General features: G+C 38.5%; 3 protein-coding genes across 3 annotated transcripts; 2 read left to right on the top strand and 1 right to left on the bottom strand.

Annotated features, from left to right (window-relative positions):
* Positions 1-2,219: 2,219 nt before the first annotated feature.
* Positions 2,220-6,694, top strand: LOC143470947 (uncharacterized). The gene is made up of 7 exons (XM_076969245.1): positions 2,220-3,323; positions 3,515-3,812; positions 4,195-4,533; positions 4,681-4,858; positions 5,163-5,376; positions 5,467-5,492; positions 5,625-6,694. The coding sequence occupies exons 1-7, from the start codon at positions 2,973-2,975 to the stop codon at positions 6,343-6,345; spliced, it is 2,127 nt and encodes a 708-aa protein (XP_076825360.1). The 5' UTR covers positions 2,220-2,972; the 3' UTR covers positions 6,346-6,694.
* A 3,280-nt stretch (positions 6,695-9,974) lies between these two features.
* Positions 9,975-13,549, top strand: LOC143471079 (adenosine receptor A1-like). Its single transcript, XM_076969425.1, has 7 exons — positions 9,975-10,365; positions 10,581-10,698; positions 10,820-11,155; positions 11,355-11,526; positions 11,997-12,210; positions 12,383-12,405; positions 12,566-13,549. Exons 1-7 carry the CDS (start codon positions 10,294-10,296, stop codon positions 13,239-13,241), a joined length of 1,611 nt encoding a protein of 536 aa, XP_076825540.1. The 5' UTR covers positions 9,975-10,293; the 3' UTR covers positions 13,242-13,549.
* A 3,564-nt stretch (positions 13,550-17,113) lies between these two features.
* On the bottom strand, positions 17,114-19,171 carry LOC143471022 (palmitoyltransferase ZDHHC6-like). The gene has a single exon (XM_076969345.1). It carries the CDS (start codon positions 18,965-18,967, stop codon positions 17,780-17,782), a length of 1,188 nt encoding a protein of 395 aa, XP_076825460.1. The 5' UTR covers positions 18,968-19,171; the 3' UTR covers positions 17,114-17,779.
* Between the last annotated feature and the right edge of the window lie 2,186 nt (positions 19,172-21,357).

The following is a 21,357-nucleotide window of genomic DNA, read 5'->3' as shown; positions in this document are numbered from 1 at the left end:
TGGCTTTGCAAACACCCGAATTAGCACCGCGAGGCATCTCGAAAAACAGCGTGCGGTATGTAGAAATATGTCCCTTGTTTTCCAAAGCGGTGTCCTAACGCAAGTTTGAAATTTCTTGTGGATGTATAACTTAATTATCCGCAAATCCAACACGATTTCGCAATCAGTGGATTGTACCTCTTATGCGGTTAAGATCAAAACAGCGTTAATGTGTAATGGTTTACAAATAGATTTAAGTTTCAGCAGGTGTTTTTTATATGTTGGCGTAATATTCGCTGATCTTCAAATCGTTTATGGTTTGCCAAAGTTACACCAAGCAACGGCGATTCGTGAGGAAATTTTCCACGTTGTATTTTATGGTTTCGATGTAAGGAAAAGTACCGTCATGTAATGTCGTGACATGAGGTTAAAGACATTATTAAATACTTCGGCCCACGTTTCGGCCTTGAGGTTGTTGAAATTAAAGTACCTGTAGAAAAGTTAGCTAAATGTCATTATACAGATTTATTTCGTTTCAGTTGAAGTAGCTTTTGGAAAATCTGGCAATTTAGCCCAACAGCGGTTTGTATGTGAAGTAGATATTCCAGTACAATATTCCTATACACTAAATGTAGCTTTAATTTGGTCTTCACACATTGAAATGAAATAAGCGTTGTTTTTTCTAAATCAATTCGTGTGGTAAACTATTACATGTAAAACGCGTTTGAGGAAATTGTCGTTCGTCTATTATTATGCAAACAGTGTGCCAAGTCTAACACGAAATTACCGGTTAGCTTGCAACGACCAGTTTGTAAACGTCTATGATGTGGCATAGAAATTAGAGGTTGATTGTACAATTTGGGTCACTTATAAACTCTGTCTATGACCGCAGTTCTGAGAGACTGCTGGGTCTATGCTGAATACAGTGAATTGATCAACGACAACATTGATGTTTGGAGGGAAAACATCTAATGTTCTAGTTTATTGTAAAATTACAGAGAATCTTGTCTTGCTGCCCCTGGACGAACGATTTGCCACGGTTAACTATTGAAGTATTCATGTGGGAAGTGAGAAATTAAAAGTAAAATGAAATTAAATTTAAATTAAAATGTGGGATAATTTTCGTAAAATCAAATTAACTTTATCACCACAAATACAGCCAATGGAGGTTCATGCGGTTACTCACAATTAATTCTTGAATACTTTAGGCAACCTGCAACGAAAGCTGTTATTTTCCAAAATGGTTAGTATCTTCCAAAAACATTACGATCTCGATTCGATTTTTTGAATTGTATTCAATTTCAAACGGGTCCGTAATTGGGCACAAGTCACGTGAACAAGTCATACCAAAAGTTCCTTTGAACTTTGCTTTTGATTTTGATCCCTTGTCATCAAGATGGTGTATAACTACCTTTAATTATGTGTACAAAATCGTTTTGTATTTACGTCAAACAGCAAAGATATGAGACGATGTTAGTAAAAGACTTTTAAAACACGTACAGCAACATAAAGTGACTTAAACCACTTATATGACTGTATAAAGTGGCAGCACAAAATCGCAATAGGCTTTAAGTATAGAATTACAAGAAATAAAATTTGATGTCTACTTTGCACAGAAATAACTTGCCCAAATTAAATGCACGTGATCTTGGTGTCGTCAGGTATAGGTTCTCATCTGATGGAAAAAAATGCGCGAACTAAATTTAGATTTACAAGAGGGTTTTATGCAGATTAAAACGCTGCAAGTTTACTCAAACTTTTTTATCTTTGGTGCAAATCTACTGTAAATATACAAATTCTACAAACGGCGAACACTTCAAACCGGTATGGCATTACCCTTGGCCTCCACGCGCACAAAAGTTCCAATTATTTCAAATTAGACTAAACCAAAATTCTTGTTGTCAGTTTTGTTGATGTACTAGTTGATGGCAGTTATGACATTGTATGTACGAGAGACATGATTAGACTAAAAGGTTGTTCTTCAATAAAAGAAAACTTGCGGTATGCCCGGGGCAAAGCGTACAAGCGTGAGTCTTGCGCGGTCGCTCTCGTATGAGTTGAATCATTATTGGCTCTTTGATGCTGGTAGAACAAGGTGGACTTGACACTACAGCATGTTTGACGCCTGATCGACGATAATTTCTCTTTCAGCGAGTGTGGTGATGTATGGTTAGGTTTTTGAAGTTTATTTTGTTTCAAAACGTGTGTTCAGTTTTTTTCTTGGAAAAAATAAAGCGGACAGTCTTTTTTCTTGAGACAGAAATAGTCAGCGTCATGAGGCCTACGTGAAGGCCTGCATGTAAGAAAAGGTTTCTTGACATGCCATCCCTACGTCATAGTTTTTTGGAATGACGTGCTTCTTACGCTTTACTCATACCATGAATCTAAAAAGGCAACGGAAGTTTAGCCTGTCGCCGATCTATGCGAAGCGAATCCTTTGTTACAAATATGTCTTAGCGTAGAGATCATCATAGGTCAATCCACAAGGAACAAGACGAGAGAAACTTCTCTTGGACCCCTTTTTCAGCGTTTGTAGAAACCTGCTGTATGGGTTCAGACATTCACGATGTGACGAGGTAAATCGATGCACGTTTTTCCTATTTTTCGTGAAAAATCAGACATGCACAGACAAACACAGGCAGTCAGTTTTAAGAGGTCTCTGCGTTGGCAAAGCTCAAGCTTGAATGAAATATTTTCTACCTTCATAGCGTCAGTTCCTAAATGCTGAGATGGACCTGGATTTACTTTACATTAAAACGATAAAATATACGCTAGTCTAAAGATAAGTTTTAACTAAATGGTGGAGAGAAAAAATTCAATTTTAACTTAATCGAAATTTTAGGAAAAGTAAAGGTGAAAGCAAAGGCGAGTCTAAGCTAGGCCTAGTAATTGTGTTTGAAAATAGGAAGATAATATTAAGTTGTCATATATCACTACACTCACTATAAAGTCAACTGTGAAAAATTACTAGCTCATAAAACTACCAAAAACTGATGTTATCTTTTTTCGATTGTTTAATTTATCCAAAAGGAAAACAGCTGAAAATGTTGTGTCAGAATAATCGTATTTTATTGTATTTTTTCTGCCTATTCCTACCCACGATATGTTTGGCAAACCTGAACGCTAATAATGGCACAGACAACACTGCACTCAATGATGTCATAGAAAAGATTTTAGTTATAGTTCCGGACGACGTTGGGAAAGTTGTTACAAACAGATGCCGGACGGATTTTAAGTGCAGCTGGTACCTACTAAATCACTACTTGGACAGTTTGAATGACCACACTAATTCGTTTGACGCTGCTGGATCATACACCACGTATGCCGGCGGAAACGGCACTGCTGTAAGTTTAGTTAAAAATATATGTATCAATCTATGTAGACTGTTTTAGAATTGGAGTTAGTAAAGATTGTAAATCAGTCTACTGCATGTATAATATACCACACGAGATGTTTTCTAGAAGTATTTTTACACATTTTATGTAAATACAATGCAGTTACATAATTAAAGTAGTTCAAAAATTGTCCGTTGCAGAGAAACTTTTTCGGATTGGAAACGCCAGAAACTAGCTTTGAGGGGCTGCTGATGCTTCTATCCTTAGGTCAAAATTTTGATTTGGAAAGATTTGAAGGAGGTCAATCTGACATTGCCACAACTACTGCTGCTACTGGCGCCACCACTATGAGCTCAACTACGGGTTATGATTCTACAACTGCTTTTATTGACCACACTACAGTACGAACAATTTCAAACAATTACACGGATTTAAGCACATACAAGAACACCCTCTTGGAAGATCAACCAGTTTTTCCGGAAACTATCAATCAAACAGGTACATTCCGGTTAGATCTGGTTTCAACCTCCATCATGATAAGTCATTTCAATAAAATTTGGCCTTGGTGTTGACAGTCGCATACGCCCTCGCCGTCATAAGCTCATTTAGCTGGAAACTTGTTCACCCTAATTCTATCAATACTGAACTCCTTTCGCAATATCAGCAGCAATTTTTATGTTTTCTTATGAAATTGCTGTAACTGACCTGGTAAACAAGCCTGCTTTTGAAATGAGTATGCTATGGGTGAATGCAAAACTTTAATTTTAATTATTTCCGGCCAGATTTTTGCGTAGTTTTCGATTGCGAACATTGTATACTATTAAGTACAAACTAATTGGTAGCCTGTGTGAATATTTATTTGACAAAATTGTGTTGGCAGCGATACAAAATACAACAGCAACCGCTGCTCCTACAGTCCATGAGACTTCACTCTTCACGTTGGACACACCCGGTTCCGCACCGGCGCAGCAGGATTTCGATTTCGCAACATGTGGCGTTTTTCCTGCTTGCACACCTACACCGGTCGACATTAAAGTTTTCAAAGATCAACGGACGATCAGGTTCTTGGCCAACTGCGATGGACAGCTGGTTACCTTAATAGTTGCAATCACGATCATCTTAAGCGTCGTAGTCTTCTTCAGCAACTTGCTAATCATAATGGTCACTTTGAGGACCAGGTCAATGCGTGGCTTTTTCAAGCTGTCTTTGGCCGTTGCAGGTAATAGTTGGTGTGTCGTAAACACGTTTGAGTAGTTGATTGCAAATGGAGCAAGCGTACTACAGCACTTATTTCAATTTTCTGTAAAATTTTCGATGTGAAACTCAGCCGCAAACTCAACGAATAACGCTTTTGTATTTTTGGTAGATATGATTGCTGGAGTTGTCGTATTGCCATCTGTCATCTACAATATATTTACTGAAATAAACGACAATCTTCAACTGTATGTTTACCTTCCGGGGCTTAACGGTATCGACAGTAACACACCAGCTGCAATAATATGCGGAATTGCCGGTATTTTATCCACAATCACAGCAGTTTACAGGTAAATAGGTAAAAGAACACCAAACAAATTGGTTTTTCAGAACTTACTTTCTGTTGAGTTTAATAATTTGACTTTTACGATCAAAGAACTACAGTAGGCAGCCTTACCTATATAAAAGCTCGTCATTGCACGAACATAATAGGCCTATGTCATATGATTAGCCTAGAGGCGAGTTCGTATGATCGTTACATATTACAAGCCTTTTACGTTTTATTGATGTTAAGATCTTGCATTTTTTCGCCCACAATAACAGAATATCCGTCTGGAAAACGTATAAATACTGTAATTTTTTTTTATATTGCAGCCTCCTGCTACTTTCAATCGACAGCTTTCTATCAATCACGTGGCCGGTAAAATATCGAGTGGGAGATATTATGTCCAAGACCAGGGCCCTTATCGCTGTGTCAGTCGTTTGGGTGTTTTCGCTAGCCGTGGCCATATTTCCCATTTTCGCCACAGATTTTATCGAGTACAGATTGAATTACATCACTCTACAGTATCTTCCTTTCATCAAACAGGTATGTCACATTTAGCATTGTCATGAAAAGGTTGGCTTGAACTTTCAAAATGAGCCGAGTTATATCATCTTATGTGTGTTTTGTTTTCAGAGTACACAAGATAGCGCCATCAGTGGGTGAGTCATCTTTATTCAGTGAAACAAAACCTTGTTTGATAATTTTCTGTTCTATTGTATTACGCATTGATTAATTGCATCGTTTATCGTTTTCAACTGCACCAGGCTAACAGCAGCTACTTTGGTTTTAAGCTACTGGCTGGCGATCTTGTATGCTGTGTTCGTTTGGGGAGTTCCATTTGTGGCCACTTGGGTACTGACCGTTATCACTTTAGTACAAAGTCGTAAGATGCTGGGCGAGATGCGGCTAGCCAGGAGACACAGCATCAGGTCGACAAATGCCCTGGATAAGATCGAACAAGATTTTCACCGAACTGTGTCCGTGGTTTTGGTTCTTTTCACTTTGACCATTTTGCCTGTGTTCGTGACTTTGGTCTACTTGGTCTCAGCGCCCGTGGGAGTTTGTAGAAGTAACGCAGTCACTCTTGCTTTCTTCATCACGACCTACGTGCTCATGTGTGGCAGGTTCTTGAACGTCATCGTCTACAACATCTTCAACAAGCAGTTCCGGGAAGCTTTTAAGAAGTTCTTTGACGATTTCTTCCTTTGCATCACTTGCAACGACAAAGCAACCCGCCACATGTCGACCAAATCCAGGACTTCTCGCAAGATCGGAGGCACCTTCCGGTCCCGAGAGACAATTACGTCTTGGAAAAGTAAACTAACTTCAAGGAAGTCAACAACGTCGGTCCGAACCGCCAGTCTCCCGTCGTTTAAAAACAGCGGATTCGCGGGACCCCATTCTCCGACATCAGGACGAATCAGTAACTCGAGCGCCGACTCGCAAAGACCCAGAGCAGAGAGAATGTCGAGTTGTAATTCAGTGTTCAAAAGTACAAAGGAAACAACATGATGTGTTTTTCTTACAAACATCATTCACGGGCGCTCGCCTCAACGTCAATAACGTTATTTAGGCGCGCTTTGCTTGAAAATTGTCCACGTGTAGACTGTGACGACAATGATTGATGGTAGCCATTGCTGTGGAGTTCTAGTTATTCAATATAGCTGTGTGTGGGTTTTATACAACGCGTTAATTTTCTGTTTTATTTCTGTTCTGATCGCACTTGTCATGTTCTTCCAACTTCTGTACATGTTTCTGTATGCTGTGTATGTAAATATGATACTGAATCAACCCAGTTAAATCATACATTAATCGATGGAGTTATTTTGCTTTTGATCACAAAATAAACTCACACACGATTTCGCAGTGTTCTTCATGCCAACTTATATTAATGAATGTTTCTAAACTGTATACGTATAGTCAATGGTTTTCTACAGTTAACTACAAAAGCGTGAGGCTTAAAAAGCTACGTAAATACTTGTCTAAGGTAATTCTGTTACTATCGTTATTTCAAACCGTGAAAGCAATGACGAAAGCAGATCCATTTCTGGTCGATTTTTAGCATTGCATCCGGGCAAGTGATGACGTACTTTATTACAATCATTAAGCAGTCGCAGTGTACCGGTAGTATGGACGTCGAGACAGCGCGAGTTGTTTTCCTGTAAACATTGCGTTTTTTTCTGGGAAGCAAAGATTCAGTCACCACGATTTTGGAACAACGGGTATGACCATTAATAACGTTGTGCGTGTTTTGCTGCTCGTTGCTTGCACATAACAATGGCTGCGTGTGTTTCACGGAAATGTGTATGAATGAAACTTGTGATTATACTAAGAAGAATTATTATTTCACGATACATTAAACGCAACAACTTCATGTACAAAGCAATGTGCAGTATACAGCTTCTATGCGAGTTGTATTTAACAAGCGCTGCAAGATATTACCACGGATCAAATTGCAAAGTTATAAAAGCCCGCGGGACAGGTAATGGAATATTTTGGTGGTCGTGTTCACCATCGATTACAATATTAATATGTTTGTTGCGTTTATGACGGACGGGAATTTAAAGCGCTAGAAAAGCGTCGGATCCAAAAGAATTGGTGATAAATGTTCAAAAACCATAAAATGTGTGAGTTAAGAGGATATGCAGCCCTGAGCAATTGTACTAAAACCCAGAAATATATTTCCTACCTTTTTATTTTGGCATTTTGTGCTGTTGAAATATTTTTAGCTTTGCGCAGGCCCACTAAATGCTTGTGTAGACATAATATGCTTTCGTTACTTTCGGCGATGAGCAATAAACAAGCGAAGTAAAAGAAATTGATCTTGCCAAATTGTTCAATAGTGATATAAAAATTGGAAACCCTATTTTTGCGCACCATTGTAAGCGAATTTTAGACTAAACTGATTAGAGCAGTGCGCATTGTTTTTAACAAAATGCACAAAAGCCTGTGATGAATCAGTCTATTTATTAAATTCACACCCGCCGCGAGAAAGTGTTCTTAAATGCAGGCGCTTGTATGACTGCGCATGTAAAAAGTCTTTTAGACGTCAACATTTTTTAATAAAAGTCTTTCTTACCGCAATTATCTGGTTTAAATGCATAATTTTAGAAAAGGCATAAATATAGCACGCCTAAAGTCCTGTCGTAAAATTACAGTCAGCTGCAGGCGAGTCACAATAGCTGCTCGTGTGACGTATTCGCAGTGAAATGGTATCAGGTGACGTGTGCTGTCTCGCACACAAGTCCTTGGGGCAACGTCGGATTAAAGTTGGCAGAGCCTTTTACCATGAATGACCCACTTGTCAAGTGGGTTTCTAATTCTCTACGCTGTACTCAAAACTCATTTTGTTTATCAGGTGTTAATCTGCATTTGAAAACATTCACTAATAAAAATTAGTTTCAAAATAAAACTGTCCATTTCAAATCTGGGGCACTTTCTACAATGGCAAACTATATATATGTTTTTATAAGACAATCGTTGGCGTCGCGTTGGCTTATATAGCACGTATAAGTTTAACGGCAAGATATTGCGTTTAATATGGACATTAAACCAAACGAAATCACCTCGGTTCGAATTCCAAAGATACAAGGCCGCAGGATAGGCTGTGGGTTATTTTGGTCGCCCTTGGTCTCTATTACAATATTAATATTTTTCTTATTTCTATGTGAAGCAGGAGTTTAAATCGGCGAATTTATCGGTTATATCGATCAATTCAAAATGGTTCGTTGTAAATGTGCAGGACATGTTTTAACAGTATGTAATGACAGCGTAAACACATAGAAATTCGCGTAGTGTCATCAATAAGCGGGTGTTGACTTGTTAAACGTCTTGGATAGTCCAATGAATGAACTTGTGCAAGTCTGCAAACTTAATACAAACGCTGAATGCCGGACGTTACGTTTTAGATCAGTTCAAAGGTAGCTTCGTAAAGCCAAAGCATATTACTACGTAGTAGCATTAGCAATCAGCCAACACGCAGCACTATGTAGTTCGTATTGGCAAAAAGCTGTAGACACAGGTGCCAATTAAGTTCCGGTGATGTTGTGTAACGGCACCGCATTCAAACCGCATCATTGGCGGGAATTAAAGCGGTTAGCCTTTGGAATGGAGCTACATGTATTACTTTATTAGACACTCTTCATCATTTTACAGGCTGGTGGGTACATAAGATGTTTTGGAGTTTGCATTATTGAAGAAAGCTCGAAGCTGTGGTTATAAGACAGCTAGCCGTAGATACGTTTTAATTCTCCTATGCAGTCTGCAAAAATTCCGCAATGCAAATTAAAAACAGGCGGGCTACGAGATAAAAATATACGGAACAAAAGTTTCCATCGCCATTTGCAAATAATTAACATTCATTATTTTGATAGCGACCAATTCATCAACAACTCCATTTTGTTAGCAAGTGGTGAAATCTATTAAAAACGTTTCTATTGCGAAGTATGACTAAGCGTGCGTGGCCTTAATTACCGTGAAACTATATTCATCAGATATTTTGAAGTGCACATATATTTCCTTATATGATTCCAGCCGGTTTCACGGAAAAATGGTGAAAGTTCTATCCATTTACGCAATTCAGTCTAAATTATCGTGTTGAATACTGTGTTTTCTGCTTTGTTTGCCAGTAAAGATAGCAACATTACGTCAAACAAACGTCATGAAATCTGCGTAGAAAGCGGTATCTTGGTCAATTTGTTTCGTCATTTCCCGTCTATACTTTTAATTAGTGGTTAGGGTCACTGCATGCAATTTTCACGTCCGACAGACAAAAACTGGTTGGTCTGTGACATTCTCGGAATTCTAACACTTGGCTACCATGGAAAAACGTTGTTTTCATTCCTAATTTTTAGATATATAGCATTCGAGTTGCAAAAATATTGACCTAAATTGAGCAAAGCATGATGTTTGCTAAGAAATTTTATGCTATTATTTCTTTGTCGTTTCCAATTAAATGCTAAAGTTTAGCAAAACGCAGGAGCATACGTCAGCACTTCCGTTAGGCGTAGTTTTTGGCTGACGTCATCAGATCACGTTTTCAAAATTAATACAACGATCTTTAAGCGAGTTCAGTTAAAGCGAACTAAGCATTTGGAAAGAGCTGACACATACAGTAGGTCAACTACCTAAAAAAGAATTACGCAATTAGGTAGAACTGTTACTGGTGAAAAACGGGCGGTGCATTATCAGTTGAATGGACTCTCCGGCTACTGGACAGACTTGTAGTTCATAGCTAGCTGTCGAATAGGTTGCAGTATCAGTGCAAATCATCAAAGGTGGCGCGTTGTAGCGAGGTTTAAATGAGTAAATGGCTTGTTTAGTGCCCCAGGTATTTTTAATCAAACATTTGAAAGAAAATTAAAATTTTTTAAATTTGGTTCTCAGACTAATACGTAATTAACATTTGCCCTGTTTTTACAAACGCCAACAGCAAGAAAAGTGGAAAAACTTTGCAACAGAATGTTGCCTGTAGTTATAGTTTGTATCTTTATCTTCGCTGGAAGAATAACCGGACAAACAACGGAAAATGAGGTAGATTATAGAACAAATATAATCTTATACATTTTCTGTCGGTTACATAGAGCCAATAAATGATAATATTTACAAACATTCTTTGTAATACTTGTTAAAACCGACAGAAATTTTACCAAGTTAAAAGTACAGCTCGCAGGCATTTTACGTGGCCAACATGGACACAATTTGTTGATTCTGATTGACGTGTATGGCAATGAAATGACTATTTTTAGGTCGAAAGTGGTTTAGATCAGAGAAATCTTTTTCTCCTCACCAATCAAGCAGGTGAAGAGGAACTTTTAAGGATCATCGCAGAAATGAAAAAGATGCAGATGACCACAGCGACCACCAGTGAGATGCGATCTCAGTTTGACGCTTTTATGATCTCGCATGCCTTAGATCATTTACTTCCAGTGTAGTTGTAAGTATAACTTTCAGGTTGGGTATTTTTTTAAACTTGTTATTTTTGCAGGAGTGCCGCCAGTTGGCAAAAACGCTACAGAAATGCTGATGAATGACACCACGAGCACGGTAACCCTGGGACCGTTCCGAGCTTTGCCCGAGGAGTTGTTAAACACAACGTGTGGTGCTTTTCCGGCTTGCACTGTGCAGTACATCTCTGAGGAAAACCGCACCATAGATCTGGTTGTCCACTGCGACAGACCGGTCGCTTCGTTCATTGCCGCCTTGACAATTATTTTGTGCGTAATAATTGTCTTGTGCAACCTGCTAATTATTGTCGTCACTCTTCGAACAAAGTCACTGAGGAGACCGAACGGTTGCTTTAAGTTATCTCTGGCCGCAGCAGGTGAGCATTTGAACCAGTTTTGATTTTGAAACTTGCTTGGTCTGTGTGATATAGTTACCTGTGATATTATCGACCAAGACACGCTTATCAAAATTAGCTGTTTAAGATACAGTACACGCAACTCGTGTTAGTGACGTATTACATGCATTATAGTTTATTAGTATATGAAACTATAACGAAAAGTGTGATTTTATTTTAGATCTTGTCGCCGGAGCCATTGTGTTGCCATCCGCCATTTATAACATTTTCAACGAGATTTCGTACAGTGACGTAGAACCCTTTCCGCTTTCCAGTATCATGTCAAGATACACAGCAACTGCGGTAGTCTGTGGTATTGCAGGGATTTTGAGCTCAGTGGCTGCAGTGTACAGGTCAGTATTCAAAGCACGACTTCGTGGCACTGGCGCACTGTTTTAAGAGTTAAAGGAAGCGTTTACAGCATTCACAACAAAGACGCGTTAGTCGTTACAATAACAAGAATGAATCTGCAAAATGAATCGTTAAGCCGTATACTATTTATACTTTACAATTAAACCCGATCCCAATTTAGACAGATAAGCTTATAAGTAATTGCATATCGGATCTTTACGTAAAATGCCCGCCTCTGTGTGCCACCAACCGCAAAACAGTCATGTGACGATTAAAAAAGTTTTCGCTGGGAAAGTTATGATAAATATCCGATTCGTTACTGAAGTTATTTTCACTTTAATCACGTTTGAAAGACCATTCAAACCTTTTATTACACTATTAACCGCGTCCCATGTTTCACGGAAACAACTACTATTAATGATCACAGTTTCAAACATAATTTTGCAATAAATAATTGTATTTATTTTTCTAGCCTGCTGCTTCTGGCAATCGACAATTTTCTATCCATGAGATGGCCTTTGCAATACCGCATCGGCGACGTCATGACCAAAACCAGGGCGATTGTCGCAGTGCTGATCATTTGGTTGTTTGCGATCATGGTATCTGCTTTCCCCATTTTGTCTAATGACTTCATTGAATATGGACTCAACTACGTCACAATGCAATACATTCCCGTTATCAAACCGGTAAATCTTGCTGTAGGTGTATATTATTATGATTTAATAATTCATTTCATTTTCTTTTTGATAAAAATATTTCAAAAAACTTTGATAAGATTTTGCTTTTGCTGCGGTTGTGATCAGGCTGAAGATTTTTGTAAAATCTTGCTCTAACGTTATTATTATTTTATTTCAACAGAGTTCCATTCCAAATATTTTCAAGTAAGTAAAATTAAAGCCATTACTCATTTGAAATTATAAATAGAAAATACCTTAATTGTATAAACATCTAGCACTTTGTCTCAATGACAAACAAACTGATGTTTATCCATTGATTCACACACCACAGGGTAAAGGGCGCTAAAACGGTATTTTTAAACAGGTACTGGCACGCGGTCGTCTACGTCATATTCGTGTGGGGAATACCTTTCGTTGCGACATGGACACTCACGATTATGAGCTCAATGGAAAGCAACAGAATGCTCAAAGGATTACGTCAGGCACGTGACCACAGCATGCCATCAGCGAGCGCTCTTGATAAAGTCGAACGCAATTTCCGCCGCACTGTCGCCGTTGTCCTGGTCATGTTTACGGTCACGGTCCTACCAGTGCTGATTGTGCTCCTGTACATTGCCTTCAGTCCACCAGGTTATTGTTTCAGCGGCCCTGCCTCTATCGCTTTCTTTATCAGCAGCTACATCCTCATCTGCGGAAGATTCCTCAACGTCATCATATACAACATCTTCCACAAGGAGTTCAGAGAAGCTTCCTGGGCATTCTATGCGGACATCTTGAACTGCTGCGGATGCGGCGACAAATTCTATCCAGGATCGAGGAAGAGAACCATGAGCAAGTCAGACGCCTCCGAGAAGAAGCCCTTCCGGGTTCACAAGAGCGGCAGAGGAAAGAACGAGCTGAAAGCTCCGACCACCAAAACTCGCTCTACATCTGTTAACGGAGATGCAACTGGATCCTCGATCACGCCATCTTCAAGAGAGCAGCGTCCAAGCGATTCAAGCGTGGATACTGCCAAAACCAGTCCCGAACCGAAAGTGTAAATGAAAAGTTGCCAATATTTTGGCATCATTATCTTCTATACCTCAAACAGAGCGTTACAGAGGTGTAGAATTCTTCAAGGAGAGCTGGTATTTGCAAGCATCCAGATCTCAAACATTGCTTTAGGTCAAATGACGTGAGCCGACTTCTGATTGGTTTAAAGTTGCCGGCAATACTGTAAAGTTTTTGCGCTTTTTAAGCTTTGTTAGAAAAAAATTACTCCTGTTTTCAATTGCATCACGTTTTAAAATAATTGTACAGCAGCGATTGTATATTTCGGGATTTTTCTTAATAAATTATTCACATTAGATCATTATGTATAGTCTATCTAAGTTTTAGATAGACTATACAGTTTTAGATAGTTTTAGTTATAGTCTACAAAAGTTTGGCTCTGGCGTTGAGAGAGCTTAAGTTTTGTATAAGCCAATTAGTCAATCACTCACTTTAAAAGTCGACTTTTATTCAATGCACGTTTCCGATAGCAAGCTACAGTACTTGTATCAACAGGTCTTGTATTGATATAAACCCAATATACTGTCGACCTGCAGGTCAAAGCGTGTTACCGCACGATTACTATATAGCCTAGAAACTGTTTTGTTAACCAGTAAAAAATTAATCTTTAAATAACGTAAAGAAAATTTTGCCCCAAACCTTCCTGTGAGGCTAGGAGTGGGTTCGATTCCCGACTTGGTCTCTTCATTGAGTATGATCTAATCTTGCTAGCAAGAAAGTATAAATACAAATCAACGATGTTAATCGACGTAACTATTCATCTGAACGAGCGTTGTCGGTTTTCAACCATTAATAATAATTTGCGCTTCCCACCACTCTTCCCAACTTTCTGTGATTTAAAGACTGTGCCAGGGATAAAAGATGAGTTCCAACAACTTAGCGTGAACACTATATCAAAAGTTCTCTACTTTCTGAGCGAAGTGTTATTTATAACGAGATTTGATGCTTGAGTAGTTTGGCTACAATGTGGTCATAAGATAGCAACATCGGTTAATGAGGCACCCTATGTAATTTTCAGCTCTATCCCACTCTGTTCTCCGGTTCAAAACCTTGTCTAGCCAACTTCTGCTTTTCTTGCGAGTCCTAAACCAATATTGTCAAGATGCCCAAAAAGCTAGTCGTGGCGCAGTGGAAAAATCGGAGGACGACGATCGACAAGCTGCAGGTTCAAATCAGCAACCCAGCGAGGCGCGGAGCGACGAGCAAACAAACGCTAACCCTGCCTCATCCAAGAGGATTAAATGCCGCGAAGCGGCCGGTCGAGGCGCGCAGCGCCGAGTCAATTACCTTTTGCTCAAAAAAACTAAAACTGAGACGCTAAGTAAAGTATAGCTGCTATGCTTTTACATGTTGGCTTACGTTATGAACACTGCTAGCACCTGTTATGTAACACTGCTAGTGTTAGTTGGTACCTGCAAGTTTATGCTAATGAACACTGGACAAGTGGGATGGAGGTAGTTAAGCTCTCCACACAGTGAGAGTGGAGAAGATTTTGAGTATAATTGGGAGAGCAGCGATTTACACTGAGTTGGACTACTATCAAGGAGTTAGTGAAAGAAAGCAAATTAATTTAGTCTACCTGCTATGATCCTGGATCTTGGAGAACCTTTCATGAAACAAGATTAAAGTGGGTTGGAATCGAACCCGGAACCTCAGCCTTCAAACGCATGCGCTTTACCGTGCTGCGTTATTACTAACACTCAAGGCTGACTGGATAATTTGCAAGATGTTGTGGCGAACGAAAGCTAAAGTGGCTACAGTGGCTAAAGTCTTGATACTTAATAAGACGTCATGTTGAAATGATTTAAAATTCGTATAGTATTTAGATACCAAAACGGTTAATGCGTCACCCGCTGTAAGTTCCCGCTTCATCTCCCAGAGCTCTCGAGTTCAAAACCTTGCCCAGTCACTTTTCGCTTTTCTTGTGAGATGCTTCGCTGTAACGGTTAGGCTGCATCAAAGTGAACAACAATATTGCAAAAATTGCGCAAGTCTCATCAAACCAATAAGGTCAAATTGTAGGAAAGCCGTCCGTCTTGTTTGGGAGGAAGTCATGGTTAATTAATTTTTAAATAACCTAAAGAAAATTTTCTATAAACTGAGTTTTTGGCTAACACACAATATGGCGTGTATTGCCAATGTTATAATATGTACATGATATTCATTGAAATGTGTCATTCGAAATAGTTTCAAGTGTATAATGGCATGCACGCTACGCCATTGCGCAACTCATAAAACTTGTCTGTAAAAAAATAAAGAGTTAAAATCACGAAAAAACGACAATGTGTTGGCTAATTTTGTAGTAAATCATTCCACACGTGATCCAACAAACCCCACCTTTTATGGCTGCTTATAGGTTTTTAAAAAAACAGCACGCGCTATGGTGCACGTAGGTGACAAAAAACGTCGAAAAATTAAACGTTATTTGACAACACGGTCTCAGACGGGGTAATTAGCTCAATGTCTATGAGATTTTTCAAAGAAAGCACTTGTTAATTTTTTTCCAAGTAGCCTAACATCAGACACAGACGGAATGAAAAATTTAGAAAATACAACTTAATCATATAATGTGCCAAGCCAACTCACAATGTTTTCTTGCGTACATCGTGCGTTGTTTATTTCTATCTGTTGTTAAGATTTGTTATTAAACAATCAGTTCAGTGTTTTGTCTATTGGAAACATTAAAAAATAATTGAATAGAATCTGCAAGGTATTTGTTGAACAAAATTAGAAGCTCAGACATGATATTTTCTGGTAAACTTGATAACACCTCCAAAAATATGCCTAAAACTTGTGTCAGTTTCGACAAGCAATGCTGGAAATGTAGCTTATAGTCTCGGAACCAGGACGTTTACTTTTGCTTGATATTTTTCAATCGCTGGAATGCTACAGTTGAACTCCAGCCTTGGGCACAAATCTACTTTTGTGTAATTTACTAAAAGAGTTGAAAACAAGCAATTATTATTATTAGTTAATTATGGTGCTGCCCAGAAGATTGGCAGTGTATAAAAATAGAGACTTAGATCACAGCGCCATTTAGCGGCTGGAAGCATCAGCATTTTCGCTGGTTGTTTACCGCCATGCGTGTGTTTTCGTTTCAAAAATTATAGCTAAGCTGTTTGGTATCGAAAATGCACTAAGTCTTGGCTTGCTGCAATGACTTTTTTATCTAAAACATGTCAAATAGGCTAGAAGTGAATACTGAATAGGTGCCGCGCTGGGCGAGAAAGTCTACAATTTCTTTTCAAAAACTTAGCATCTATATCGAATTCTCGTTTAATCAAAGCAACGAATATTCAATGAATGATGTAAACAATGAGTTTTAGACGTAACATCATTTTAAGCGACCCACCTCACCACAACTTTTGTTAAACGATTGAGTTTGAAATTTGGAACCTAATTTTTCATTACTTATAAAACTTAGCACAAAATGCTCGCGATAAACCCGACAGAAGCTGCTCTTCGATGTGCGGCTGAGTGGCTACAACACCTGCGTTTGTTAGAATGCGAACGGGTTCGTTTTCCTGTGGAGCTGCCGCTGTAATGCCCTTGCGACACTTGCTCCTATTCAGTGGTCCCGACGAGCAGTTCCTAATTCAGAGAATTAGACTCAATTCACTGGTTGCAGAAACCTTTAGAAAACTTAATAGTTTTCAGTTTAAGTACGTGACATGCTGAAGTCTTAAAATGAAAAGAGTTTTGAAAGTGATATCAAGTAGCTGAACTCCAATTTTTGGTTATTTTGATATCAACGTTTTACTTTCTCCAAATGTTTTTTCCAGGAATCCTGGAACGCCAGCACTAGATTTCCATCTTCACAATTAACGCCATACCCTCATACATGCTGTAGTACATACCACTATTTCTATTATAACAGCACATTACTGTATTGCCGCAAACTTGTCGCATTCTATGACAAACAATCGGCAACAATGTCACGTCGAAATGTGATCAAGCAAAATTAAGGCACAGGCAATAGCAGAACGCGTATCGTTGTGCATATTGTAATGAAACGCGGCGTAGCCAGGAATTTTGAAACAGAGTTGCTTAACGTTATAGTTGTCATACACAATTTCTTTCTATTAACTCAAGAAGAATAATGACGTAATGAATGACTGCATGGGTTCCTAAAGTATGGCGAGTAACTAAGAGCACCAGCCAAGTTCATTCGACATGACGTTTACATTATAGTCTACAGTCTGCACTGAACAAAATTTGCAATTCTTACGCAAAAAAACATTGAAAAAATCATTATAATCTCATTATCATGACACCATACACGTTTCAAAGAGGGTCATAGTAACCAGCAAACCTCCCCCTGGCTAGGCCACTGTGCAAAGTGCACCATCGATTATGATCATGGTTTAATTATAAAGTAGTTGGTGTTTTGAAGACAACTATAGAGTAATATCAAACAATGAATTCTACGGAACACAAAAACTGCGTAATTTACATGATGAAAATAATTTCTCATTGCTTGAAAAAAGTAAAAAGTTTAGTGCTTCTTGGCACTACTAAGTTTACAGTCTCATGAATCGTCCATTTCTTCTAGTTTTAAACCACAGTGCCTAGGAAACCAGCCCCGTTCTCTTTTCCCGGCTTTAGTTTGTTTTTCATCGAGGACTTTATTGCCATAAATCCAATGTTTGCTGCCACGAGAAACAATGATACGGTCACCAGGCTTCACAGAAATGCGTGGTTCGTCCGTAAAAGGAATGCAGCAGCATGTGCTGACACCATGCGTGATGGGAAACCACGAACCTGAGTAGGCACGAATAACATCGAACGGAACCTCTCGATTTCGTTTCAAAATCTTCTGCTTCATTTGCTCTATGGTGAGTGTATACTGGTTGCATCCTTGTACCACGGGCCACTTGTATCCATTACCACATGGTTTGCATCGCCAGTTAATGACCTGTGAGATGTTGTCAAGACGGCCATAACCATAGGGGTAAATAAACGGCCGTTCATTTCTCTCAATTCTCCGATCCTCTGCCTTCTCTATAATCCACTGTTCGATTCCTGTGGCATTGGTCAGGACAATCTTGATCTGGTAATACAATAAAACACTTACAGCTATGATTGTGCCAAGTGCGAGTCCAGCAGCAAACAATGTGATAAAAAATGCATTCAGGGAAAAATGTACTGGTTTGACTGCGGTACGTAGATAGTCAGCTCTTCTGAAGAGTTGAAACCATATTGTTCCAATTAAAACAATGAATGCATGTAAACAACCAATTGGTGCAAATAGCACAAATAAAACGAAGTTAGTATGATTGTTATGTCCACAGCAGTTATTAATCCATGGGCAATGATGGTCCATTTTTAAAACACATCGTTTACAAGTCCTACAGTGGTGAGCCCTTGGTGGCTTAAACCCTTGGCAAACTTGGCAAAACTGCAAGTACTTCGAATCTGACTTCTCTTCTGGAGCCCAGTTCTTCGGAACATATCCTGGACCGATTAAAATCGCTCTCAGAAAATTGCCCAAAATTAAGGCAAGCCAGATGGTGAGGATAATTATGTTCAATTTTCCTCCAATGCCAGCACTACTTGTTGGCATAAACCATAAAGAACTATCAATAACAGAAACAGTATAGCAGACAAAAATGACAAATATAGCAGTAAGTGGTCCTACGTGCAAAATGCGCCAGAGAGGAGCCATTGTTGCAAATTGAACCTGAAACAAAATAATGATAATGAGGAAAATGCTCATTCGCCAACAAACACCAAACTGCCTTTTTAGCCAAAGTCAAAAACAATGCATCAAACTATTGACAAACCAATCATATAAATATTTTGGTATTCGAATCTTTATGATTGCTTTCAAAAGAAGGTTTTGAAAAAGGTGAATAATCATGTTTTGTACGAATTGTATTTTGTCCTATTTTTATTTTGCATAGATTCAGCTCCCTTTTTTACAATAAAAACCACTACCAATTTTGACGCACACTTGATTATATAAATGTAATGGGTTTGTTTGTCTTCCTACAGGCTTAGAGGTCAAACTTGCCGCTAAGCTATCTGTACTTCGTATTCAGTAAAGTGCTATGAAACCTCAATATGGATAATATGAAATTAACTAAAACTCAAATAACCAAAATTAATGTAATCTAAGTGAAAAATCATTTTTAATGACATAAAAGTTGATATTCTGGTGTAACAGTAAAGCAAATAAATCACCTTAGCATTTTTCAAGACCATATTAACCATTAAAAATATTCATGTGTTGGACTACTTCTTAATAACAGCAAAGTAATAAATTTCGTATCAATAAAAAAGACCATTCACATAGAAAACAATAAAAAACATGTTAATAGGATCATCTGCACACAGCTTTGTTTTGAATGAACGTGTTCAGGCGTAATATGGATATATAATATGGGCAAAGTGATTCAATCATATAAGAGTAATAAAATTGCTCTATTGGAAAAGATCTTTTCTAATCGTTCATAAATTATTATAGCTTTAAACTTGATGTCCATTCTTTTAGTCTTCTTTTTGGATTATATTGGGGTAATTTGCATAGAATTATGAATATTCATACAGTGATTCGATTGGGCGACCTTTCCAACTTTATTTCACACCAGCACAATAAATTTAAAATTAATGGCAAAGAATTTTCATTTAAAATCAGATGTAGGCTAGTTACTTGCAATGTTCCCTCTAATTTTTCACGAGTCTGAGCAAACACACTAACTCCCTGAGCGGTCCCTTGGACCACTGTGAGCAACATTAGACGAGCCACGTGCGCACTGTGGCCATTATTATGCGTTTATTTTATTTTCAATTCAGGTTGGATTTTTTTCTTGTGCGCAGCACAGATTTTCTGTGCGCGGAGACCGTGTCAGCAGTGCGCATTTGCGCACGCGCGCAGCTTAGAGGGAACATTGGTTACTTGTTATTTTACTTCAATTGTGTCCTCAATTTTTACCTGAATAGCCTATTAATGCACAGATTAAAAATATTTACAAAAAGTTCATTCATTCATTCAGTTTTCGTCTTCAATGTGGGGGACAAAAAATTGTGCTGATGCAGGTAGTCATAAACATATCAGCAGTTATGATAATAATTTCCACAAACTAAACAGGCAAATGTGACATGGCCTCGAGAGCAAATGTTCGCATGCTTCACTCCATGTTGCTAAACTGAACTACAAAGAATGTAAAGTTTCGTTAACTTTGCCAAGCCTAACATCAAAGCATAGGTTAGTAAATACTAATCGTATCAAGACTGGGGCTATGGAGTCTGGAGTCAGAAATAGAACTCCCCGGACAGCAAAACAACCAACTTCTTGAATTCACCATGCCATGCTAACAATGCATAATCCATAACCCGGACTAAAAATGGCTCACAGCAATCACCGCCACCTTTGATCTCCACTAAATACGGCTGCTCAGCATCGTACCGTTAGTTGAATAGCATCTATCTCGTTGTGACGTCATTACTACTCTGCAAGACATTTTCGTTCTGCTGAGTACTGACTTCCTTCAAAATTAAATTTATTCAAACTTTCATGAACTGGGTTCGAAGTCATTAAATGATCACTTCCCCCATTGTGCAACCTTTAGAAGAACGAAGTGTTCGATATCAGAACTCAGCTAATTGCGCTACACGCTAGTTCAGTGGTTTTCAACCTTTTTCATTCAGCGACCCATTTTGCAACCCAATAGAATCAGACGACCCCCTTCCAAAAACTTCCAGTTAACATAGGCCTATGTAATGTTGTTGTGCATTCACAATAGCAAAATAAAAACGAGTAAATCACATTGTTGTTAAACAAAGACTCATGTATTAACTTTATACTCATTGAAAGCTCTCGCGCCCCCTAAAAAAAGCTAATGACCTCCATGTGGGTCGCGAGTCGCGACCCCCAGGTTGAAAACTACTGCGCTAGTCAGACTGCTGCTTCTATTCTGCTGAGTGGAATCCTTATTTGGATATGAATTCATGACGTCAGGATGGGGGAACAGGTTTTGTCATTACACCAGTAAATTGATGGCTTAATATTAATTATATTCGAAAAATAGGTAGGTTGAAACATTTTAATATAGACAATACAGCATTTACTTTATAATGCTTCTTTCTTTATTTATATTTTTAACA

Source organism: Clavelina lepadiformis, chromosome 9 (genome assembly GCF_947623445.1).
Source record: "Clavelina lepadiformis chromosome 9, kaClaLepa1.1, whole genome shotgun sequence".
NCBI classification, from domain to species: Eukaryota; Metazoa; Chordata; class Ascidiacea; order Aplousobranchia; family Clavelinidae; genus Clavelina; species Clavelina lepadiformis.
The sequence above is the reverse complement of the archived record's forward strand: the minus strand, read 5'-3'. Positions and strand labels throughout refer to the sequence as shown.